Source organism: Notolepis coatsorum (assembly GCF_963971535.1).
Source record: "Notolepis coatsorum genome assembly, chromosome: 14".
NCBI classification, from domain to species: domain Eukaryota; kingdom Metazoa; phylum Chordata; class Actinopteri; order Aulopiformes; family Paralepididae; genus Notolepis; species Notolepis coatsorum.
In genome coordinates, this window is record NC_140178.1 from 96141030 (window position 1) to 96151981 (window position 10952).

At 42.9% G+C, this 10952-nt stretch overlaps 1 protein-coding gene across 1 annotated transcript; it reads left to right on the forward strand.

The window, feature by feature from the left end:
* Positions 1–8430: 8430 nt before the first annotated feature.
* Positions 8431–8742, forward strand: LOC311240665 (histone H4-like; the record flags this gene model as incomplete). The annotated part of the gene is made up of 1 exon (XM_084329237.1): positions 8431–8742. The coding sequence occupies one exon, from the start codon at positions 8431–8433 to the stop codon at positions 8740–8742; it is 312 nt and encodes a 103-aa protein (XP_084185363.1).
* Between the last annotated feature and the right edge of the window lie 2210 nt (positions 8743–10952).

The following is a 10952-nucleotide window of genomic DNA, read 5'->3' on the forward strand; positions in this document are numbered from 1 at the left end:
GGGGCTCCCCACCCTCCAGAACATTTACTACAAGCGTTGCAAGGGCAAGGCTAAGAGAATCATTAAAGACTCCAGTCACCCGAACAACTGCCTCTTTGAACTGCTGCGGTCAGGCAAGCGATACAGGAGTCTCAAGGCGAGCACAGAAAGACTCAGAAGAAGCTTCTATCCCCAGGCCATCAGGCTGCTAAACGAACAATGAATGAACACTACACAACAACAACCACCAAACGCACATAGCACACACATCCACACGCACACACTCACTTTAAACAAACACACTGTAGCACCCACTCCACACACTTATAGCACACACCCACTTTAAACAAACACACTGTAGCACCCACTCCCCACACTTTATATTTATGGATGAAGGATTGCACTACAACTCGTACACCTTACTGTAAATTGTACCTAAAATTGTACCTCATCCCATTTCTGCTTTGCACTAGATAGTACTGTACATTAGTACACTGCATAGTATTGTGTATTGTATATTATATGGTAACTCAGAACATTGTACATATGTCTATACCGAACACTGTGACCTCATTTTCTTCTTTCTTCTTCTAAATTCATGCTATATTATGTTATTATGTTATTTGATACTATCTTGTCTAGCACAGTCTCTGGAGCGTAACAGTAAGAAGCATTTTGTATGAAAGTATTCTGTACTTCTGTATGACAACTATTAAAGAACTTGAACTTGAACTTGAACTAGTTACGTTAATATAGATGATACATTTATTAAAAAAAAACAAAAAGAAATTTAACTAAGAGTGATTTGAACTTGTGACCATAGGCTCCACAGCAAGCTGACGAACGAGTTGAGCTAAGTGCATCAATGTTAAAACTGAGTGACGAATGCATAATTTACACTTGTGCCAATTGCGTGCGTTTGTCTAAGTATTATTATTCTAAGTATTATTATTATTATCTACCGGCGTGGGGGCAAAACCTGCGTGTGTACGAGGGCTCTCGCATTATTATTATTATTATTATTATTATTATTATTATTATTATTATTATTATTATTATTATTATTATTATTATCTACCGGCGTGGGGGCAAAACCTGCGTGTGTGCGAGGGCTCTCGCATTATTATTATTATTAAAACCTGCGTGTGTGCGAGCGTGTGGGGGCAAAAACAAAAACCTGCGTGTGTGCGAGGGCATTATCGCGGCTCATGCGCACGCTCATACCGGCGTAGGGGCGAAACTAGCGTAGATCGCTGGCCAGTCAGGACAAGCCAGTTGCCGAAGGGCGCCCCATAAAAGGTTACTCTTGATCAAACAAAGATGAATGTCCCTATTGGGATTAATAACAAATACAGACTAACTTAAAACAAATAAAAGGTGCCTCTTGATAATCAAACAAGAATGAATTTCCCTATTGGGATTAATAAAGTGCAAATCTAACTTTCACCAAACATCACTTTTTGTAAAATAAAATCCCATTAGAACCCACACCCATTTCTACTTCAAGGAAAATTATGAGGGGCATAAGACTGACTAAATAGAGTACAAAGAACACATTTCTGAATTTATTTTCAAAATTGCGCCCCCTAATGGCAAAGATCTGAAAAGTTACATATATGTCACATTGGGCTGCGACCTTCTTGACTTTCTTGGGACATGTCTTGGCTGCAACAGGCTTCTTAGGGGCCTTTCTCACTCACCATTCGGGGTCGAATCAGCGCCGGGTCGAACCAGAAAAGGGTGTGTCTGTCTGAGTGAGAACGCTCCCCCCGTCCCGTCCCCCGCTGATTCATCCCCGGGGCCGCTGAACCTGGACAGATGAAATAGGTGGTCTCGGGTGCGGGCCAGTGGGAGCGGGGGGCGTGACACACACAACGTCGTTACTGTAATGCTTTCATGCTTGCTTGAATTTTGGGCAGATAAAACCACACAGCAACAACTGGACAATACCCACAAAAACGATATTTATGGGCAATTTGAGAGTTCAGACCTCAACCAAAAACAAGCATGTGGAGCCTCACAGCTCAGTGGATGAAAACATGAAACCACGTTACACAAAGCACACTTCCCTGGCTCGCATTAGGCCTGGCAATTTTGTTTGCCATTGCTATGTCTATACATTGGTTTCTTGTTCGAATGCATTTATTTCTATTAGACCAGTGGTGCCCAACCAGTCGGCCGTGGTCGACCAGTAGATCAATGACATGCAATATAATTGCCACGAGCGATGGGATAATGGGGAGCATGTCTATGTCCCAGATAATGTTAGCTGCTGAACAGGCTAAGCTAACTAGCGTTAGCCGTTAGCTTAGCGTTTGCCATTGCTATGTCTACTATACTTTCTTGTTCAAATGCATTTATTTCTATAGACCAGTGGTGCCCAACCAGTCGGCCGTGATCGACCGGTAGATCAACGACATGCAATATAATTGCCACGAGCGATGGGATAATGGGGAGCATGTCTATGTCCTGGATAATGTTAGCTGCTGAACAGGCTAAGCTAACTAGCATTAGCCGTTAGCTTAGCGTTAGCCCTGGGAAGCGCTCAAAAGCGGACTCTACAACACCATCCATTCGTGAGAAAAGGGGGTGGGTTATATTGACAAGGCTTGACAACAGAGGTTCAAATATAACTTCATATTTATTGGTTATTTGTTTATTTTATATCAGCATCCAGTCTCCACCGCCGTGTTAACATCTTCCTGTTTACATTTTCGAGCGTGACATCATCGCGTACGGCAAGCGTACACGCTCAAAACACAAACCGTAAACAGAACCCGGAGCGAACCAAGACTGAAGTGTGTACACAAACTAGAAGGGGGAGAGGGAGGGGGGAAGTTCGCACCCTAACCCGGAATGAGGACGGTACGGACCGGAACGGACCCGAATGGTGAGTGAGAAAGCACCCTTAGTTGCCGCCTTCTTGGGCTTTTTAGTGGTGACTAGTTTCTTGGCTGCTGGCTTCTTTGCAGGCTTTTTGGCTTTAACCTCAGCCTTCTTGTTGATCTTGAAAGAGCCGGAGGCTCCGGTACCCTGGACCTGGACCAGGGTTCCCTTCGTCACCAGACTCTTGATGGCAGTCTTCACTGGAGCCTTGTTCTTATCCACGTCGTAGCCACCGGCAGCCAGAGCCTTCTTCACGGCAGCCAGAGACACGCCGCTCCTCTCTTTAGAAGCGGACATTGCCTCGACGACCAGGTCACTGACGCTGGGACCTGCTTTCTTGGGTCTGGGAGCTGCCTTCTTCTTGGCGGCCTTAGCCGGAGCAGCTGGAGCTGGGGCGACTTCTGCCATTATTCTCTGGTTCTCTGCTGCGACACAAAAGCTGAAGTAACTAGGAGTCTCAACTGACTGATAGTGTAGCCGAGGCAGGGGGCTGGTCTTAAACACTGCATGAGAGCCATGTCGACTCAACCAGCCCGGTCCTCCTCTGCACATCGATCACGATCACCTCTCCGTGATGGTGAAATTACAGCGGGATCATCAATCTTTACCATTGAAAATGGAACTATAAAGGACGCAGGTAATCTGGATTCTGTCTTTGATTCCAGAGGATTACACCTGATACACTTAAACACTAGGAGTCTCCTCCCCAAACTCCACGAACTTCGACTGCTTGCTAGTAAGAATAATCTTTCAATAATTTGCTGTAGTGAAACATGGCTTGATGATTCTGTACCAGATGCTGAAATTGAAATAGAGAATTTCACGGTGATAAGGAAAGATAGAAATAGGAATGGCGGTGGTGTCTGTATATTTGTGAGGTCAGATATTGATTTTAATGTTAGAGAGGATTTAAATAATGATCAAATAGAGGCAGTCTGGTTGGCTATTTCTCTCCCCAAAAGCAAACCAATCCTCGTTGGGGTGTGCTATTGTCCTCCTAATCAGAGTGATTTTTATGATTTATTGGGAGAGACCATATGCTCTAATTGTGATGACTTTACCACAGCAGAGATTATTGTCCTTGGGGATTTAAACACTGACTTTCTCAAGAAGGACTCTACTATTTTCAAAGCATGTGATACCTTTTGTAGATTGTTTGATCTTCATCAGATGATTAAGGAACCTACTCGTGTTACACACACCTCCCAAACCATTATGGATCTGGTTTTGGTATCGGACCAGGATAAGCAAAAGTGGAGTAGTAGAATATACTATTAGTGACCATTCCATGATCTTTGTGACTAGGAAGATTCAGAGAAATATTTTTAAGTGTCACAATACAGTGAAAATTAGGTCTCTGAAAAACTATAGCAAAGCTGGTCTCATCGAGTGTTTTAATAATGTAGATTGGGCAACTGTACTGAAATGTAATAATATTGATAAAGCCTGGATATGTTTTAAATCTATTTATCTAAATGTAGTGGAGAAACTAGCACCAAGCAAAGTGGTAAGGATCAAGCATAGAACATAGCCCTGGATTACTGATGATATATTAAAACTGATACATCTAAGAAATCTAAGTTTTTCAACATTTAAGAAGTCAAGGGATAATTCAGACTACCAAGAGTTTAAGAAACTAAGAAGTGAAGCGAACAGGGAGATTATCACAGCCAAAAAATCCCACTTTTCTGAAAAGATAGTCGAACATAGGAACAACCCCAGTAAATTATGGAAATCATTAAAGGATCTAGGCTACAGCAAAAGGCTAAAAACCAAACCTAGCAGCCTTAGTTTAAACCACAAGGGTAAATTGACCTCGGACAAAAAAGAGGTGGCGGAGGGGCTGAACACGTACTTTACATCAGTGGCAAATAATCTAGTAAAAGATCTCCCAGAGCATTCAGGGTGTTTCGGAAAAACACAGGTTAATGAGTATTACTCACAACTAGGGCTGCAAGAGGACTCTTTTTCTTTTAGTAAAGTGACAGAGAGTGCAGTCCTCAAGAGGCTAAGTCAACTTAATTCCAGTAAAGTGACAGGATTAGATCAGATGCCTGCTAGGTTTCTTAACGACGCAGCAGAGTGCATCACCCCTGCATTACCCACCTAATCAATCTCTCCATAGAGCATGGGAAGGTACCATCAGATATAAAGAGTGCTAGAGTAATTCCACTATATAAGAAAGGTAATAAGTCAGACAAGGGTAACTATAGACCAATTAGTATTTTAAGTGTACTATCAAAAGTCATAGAAAAAAATCATACATGAACAGATCAATACATATTTAGTGAGTAACAATATCCTATTTGAGCATCAGTCAGGCTTTAGACAATCTCATTCCACTGAGACTTGTCTGGTGTATTTGACTGACTGCATCAGAAAGGAGATTGATGCAAAGAAATTCTGTGGAATGATCATGTTGGACCTACAAAAGGCCTTTGATATGGTTGACCATAGTGTCCTTTTATTTAAATTGAAGGCGATTGGGTTTAGTGGGTCAGCCTTGAACTGGGTCACCTCATATCTATCAGGCAGGACTCAGGCCCTGTCCACACGAGCGCTGGATTTAATGTAACCGAAGTTTGAAAAAAATAAAACTCCGTCCACACAGGTGAACAACCGCATATAATTGCGTACTCACGGCGGCTGGAAAAACCAGCAACCGATACATGTAGTACAATGCCAAAACCGTAGGCGGCGATGTTGTTCAGACATGAAGGCCATTTCAACCAATCAGAAAAGGTTGAACGCTCACTACACTTCCTGTTTAGAAACAGCATAGCCGCCATCTTTAAATATCATTTTGCCAACGGAGCATATATTTGCAATAAATAAGTGCAATAATAAGTGCAATAAACAAACGGATACATTCACTGTGTGTTCTGCCTCTCATTTGTTGATGAAACAAAACCAACAGCAACACAATTTACCACCAAGAGCGGATAGTTTAGTCTCACAGTGTTGTTAGCTACATGCTAATGTGAATGGTATTCTCTATGTATAGTATATAGCTTAAATGCTAACGTAATGTGGTAACGTTAACGCTATTATAATGAATGGATGCAAACGTTATTTAACACATTGCAGAATGGGTACAATACAATACGGCTCAATACAAACAATTGTTAAGGGGATGCAGTCTGGACTGGGTTCCTTATAACAATAACTTGACAACACATGAGTTTAGTTTAGCCGCAGCTACAGGTTTTACTCTGGTCGGATCAGGAATGCGACAACAGACATCAGTCGATCACAACACTCTTCAACAATACGTTTCGAACAAAAGTTTGTTACAATAATTTTCATATAACGCTACTTGGGACAGCTCTGCTGTAAACACTGGTGTAGCTGGCTCTGCTCTAATCACTCTAACCCCGTGCTCGGTTGCTAACTTGCTATTGTTTGCGACAGTCTGCCATGAACATGGGAAATAATTGCGACAGCTCTGCTGTAAACACTGGGAATAACCTCGGTTGCTATGCCCACACGCACCCGCAAAACCGCAGAACTTCACCCTGGACTCCGGTTTTCAAAGACCGCGGTTGCAGTGTAGCAAACCCCCGGTTGTGTGTGCCCGAACAGTGCAACTGCGCACATACAATCATGGTTACATTAAATCCAGCGCTCGTGTGGACGGGGCCTCAGATGGTATATGTAAACGGGACCTACTCCTCAGCCAAGGCAATCACCTGCGGGGTGCCGCAAGGGAGTGTCCTGGGGCCTCTCGTCTTTCTCATTTACATAAATGATATGAAGAATGCCTGTTCATCAGACCTCTTTCTTTATGCGGATGACTCAGTCATTCTGGTCTCCCATAAGGACTTGGCAGTAGTGGAGAGCACCCTTAGTGAGGAGCTATCAAGTGTGCAGACATGGCTGTCAGATAACAAATAATCTCTTCATCTAGGGAAAACAGAGGCCATCCTGTTCGGATCAAAGAAACGGCTTGGTAAAGAAATTGAAATGAAGGTAAGAGTAGGTGAGAAGCAAATAACAAACAAGGATTCTGTAGTATATCTAGGCTGCATACTTGACAAACATCTTACAGGAGAGGCCATGGCTAAAAAAGCCCACACTAAAATCTGCCAGAAAATGAAATTCCTAGCTAGAAAATGGGAACTACTGGACCAGGCAACACTTAAAATGCTAGCGGGCGCATTAGTACAAAGTCACTTTGACTATATGCTGCCAGCTCGGCTACGTGGCGTAGTGGGCAAGGCACTCGCCACGAAATGCTGGAGACGCTGGGCTCGTCAGTTCGAGCCCAGCGCTCCACATTTGCTTTCAGTTTAGCTGGTTGTCCGTACTAATACACATTGGCCGTATTAGGGGGTGCGAAACTGATGGGTGGGGATCGGGCGTTGTGGACAGCGACTCCTACAGGTCGGTTGGTGCGCCTGCGCAGTAGAATCAGGAAGTGTCGGGGGCAGCGTGAGCCTCCCACGCGTTACTCCTCGCCACTGAGAGATCGAGCTGCGCAGGTGAAAAGATGCGACTGCTGTTACCTCAAGTACCGGAGGGGACTTGTGCTATGTATGACTTAGTCTACATTGCAGCCGGCTTGTGGGAGGCAAGAAACAGCGTTCGTGACAGGGGAGGGTTGAATTGGATGATACGAAATTGGGATGGGAGAAAATATAGAAAATGGGAGAAAAAGTGGATAAAAACAAATACTATATGCTGCCAGCTCCTGGTTCAGTGGCACTCCACAGGTCCTGAAAAACAAACTTCAGAAAGCTCAAAACAAATTAATGAGAGTAGTCCTTAAGCTACCTCCACACACTCACCTAGGGCCAACTTTCTTTAGGCAAATAAACTGGCTTCCGGTCAATAAAAGGGTAATCCACATCAAATAGGTCTCACACACAAGATAGTTCAAAATACAGGTCCGAAATATCTATCCAATTACTTTAATCGATTCCGTGACAATCATTCATATTCCACTAGAAGGAGCAGTACGGATTTTATTCTGCCAAAATTCAACTCATGGGCACAAATACTTTTTTATATTCTGCGGCACTGGAGTGGAACAAGCTTCCAGTGGCCCTGAAAAACATCGAAGAGGGGGGAAGCTTTAGACATGCCACAAAGAAATGGCTAGCCAGTGAAGTATAAAATAGCCACGTCTAGGAAGGAGAGGGTAGGGCGTGTTTTATGGGGTTGCTATATGTTTTATTATGATGCTCTATGTTTTTTATTATGATGATCTATGTTTTATTATGATGCTCTGTTTTATTATGATGCTCTATGTTTTTATGATGTCTGTCCATGTCCAAAATCAGGGACCATGATGGAAATAAGTGCTTGCACTTTCTCATGTTTTTATCCCTTGGATGCTGTCTTTTACTCCACAATAAAAATCAATCAATCAATCAATCAATCATGATGATGTATTGTACTGGGAAAACAGGACTTCCTCAAAACATTTTCAGATGTAAACCTCAAACCCTCCCTCCACATTTGTCCCTGCGCGCTTCTTGGTCTCAACCACGTCCTCAGAGAGGGTTCAAAGAAGCAGGCGGTTGGCCAATTGCTACATTCGTTTGTTTTCTTACATACGTTACAATGAGTGGCAGAGGAAAGGGAGGTAAGGGACTTGGTAAAGGAGGCGCTAAGCGTCACCGCAATGTGCTTCGTGATAACATCCAGGGAATCACCAAACCCGCTATCCGTCGTCTGGCTCGTCGTGGCGGAGTGAAGCATATCTCCGGTCTAATCTACGAGGAGACTCGTGGTGTTCTCAAAGTCTTCCTGGAGAATGTGATCCGTGATGCCGTCACCTACACCGAACACGCCAAGAGAAAGACCGTGACCGCCATGGATGTGGTCTATGCTCTGAAGAGACAGGGACGCACTCTGTGCGGCTTCGGCGGCTAGACTTCTATTCAACCCTAACTATCCAAAACCCAAAGGCTATTTTCAGAGCCACCCACCTTATGATTGAATGAGTACATCCTACGTCACGTTTATTTGTAAAAAAAAGTATTATTAAACTGAGTTGTATCAGGGATATCACCTCATTCAGTTCCAGTCACTGATCAGACCAAATCAGAATAGAAAAGATCAGATTCCATGTGATATGTGCTTTTCACTTACAGTGTGAACATAACCCTTGTTGCTCTTATTGGAGTCAAACGCTGCTCTATTTGGTGAAGCGAAACAAGTACGCAAAAAACCCAGCCCCTAGTTTTGTCTCTAAACCTCCTCTATGGTGTATCTCACTGTTTTGCCAAATTGTGGCATAAAGGTTTGTCTTTGTTTCTATAGAAGAGTAGCGCTGATGGAATTGGCATTATGTTTAACTGTCAACATGTGAGTATTATTAGGAGGTACAAAATACTAGCAAAGATAATGATGAATATTCAATTATATTGTTGTACTGTACTTGTGCTGTATAATGACAATACATTTGAATCTAAAAACATGTCCCATCAAGGTGCAGTTAGTGTGAGATAATGTGTGTGCTTTAAGGGAAATCTTAACTAGCTGTAAAACAAACTATTATACTAGTGTCCCGTAAATATCTGTGGGCATTAACACTTTGAGTGCCACAGACGTGTATTGTCGTCTTATCATGCCCCCCGTTGAGTGCCACCGACGCGAATTGTCGTTATTTTTTTATTAGCGATCTGAATATTTCATCAACCGAGTCGCCCGTTGGTACAGCAGACCCTCTAGGAGCTCAGATGGGAAAATACCGCCCCCTATCGTCTATCCCTGTGTAACTGCAGGCCATTCGATTAGACTGGTGGATCTGTGGTGGATCTGTGTGGGGGGAGCCAACTGGCTCCATTATTCTGGCGAGGGATCTGATGATGAGGGAAGTGATCGCGAGTTGGAAAGCAGCGTGGAATATATATTTACAGCAGCCAATAATCAATCAATAAACGCGATCGATATTTGGAATGGCGATCAGGAATTGGAATAATCTTTTTGGAGAACATCTGATCTAAGGTAAGGAGTCTATGTTACCAGTTTTAGGATAATCACAGCTGTATTCACTGAGATAACAGCGTGTCCCGTAGGTGTATATGTGTGTGTGTGTGTGTGATCTTGAGGAAATGAGAGAATCAATTTCTCAGCTCGCTTCTATAGCGTGCATAAGTACACATATACTATCGATAATCTAGCGTTTATTTGAAAATGATTAATAAATAGGCCGACAAATGACAACGTGTCTAGTGTATTCGAGAATATTCCAATAAATGCTGTTTATGAGGGAATATTTCTATTTTCCGGAAATTTTCGAGAGAACGATAGCTTTTCGAAATGCTATAAAAAGGATATGAACCGATTAAAAAACAATCCGTTTCGACAATGTTGACTGCAAACAAGTCATTGATAAGCGACGGGCAGATTAGACACATAGCCATAATTTAAAACATAGATTATGCATTTTTAACGCTAACATTGAAGTGGATGATGGCATTCAAGGGGGTAAAAAGGAAAACACGGCCGGCACTGAGGCTATGGTTAGACTAGTGTATTCCTGGCGTTTTTTTATACGTTTTTGACGACGTTTCATGTCCTATCTACACAGAAACGCGTTTTTTGGCGTTTTTTTGTGGATACGGCTGAAACGCAAAATTGTGTTTGCGTTTGGAGATACGCAAAAAAACGAGTCGACAAACAGCGTGTAGTCAGCACGCTAGCCGTTGTTGCGAAAACGCCCATGCGCAGTAGATACCATCTGCGTGCCCTTCCGGTGACAGCAGTGTGTGTGTGTGTGTGTGTTTGGGACAGAGCTCCGTGTCCCAAATAGCTTCAGCTACCATGTGTTGTCAAGTTATTGTTATAAGGACCCCAGTCCAAGCTACAACAGTCTGCATTCCCTTAACAATTGTTTGTATTGAGCCGTATTGTATTGTACCCATATGCAATATGTTAAATAAAGTTTACATCCATTCATTCTGCTAGCATTACCGATGGCATGAGCAGCTGGCTAACGTGAGCTATCAGGATTCAGACCCTGTTAGCTCAGAGTTCCTCTTTCAACTTAAGAAGCATTAAACAAAATGGCCCAGTCATCTATTCACCTTTGTTTAATACACACAGCGTTGTCTCTAATGTTATCTAACTACTGATAG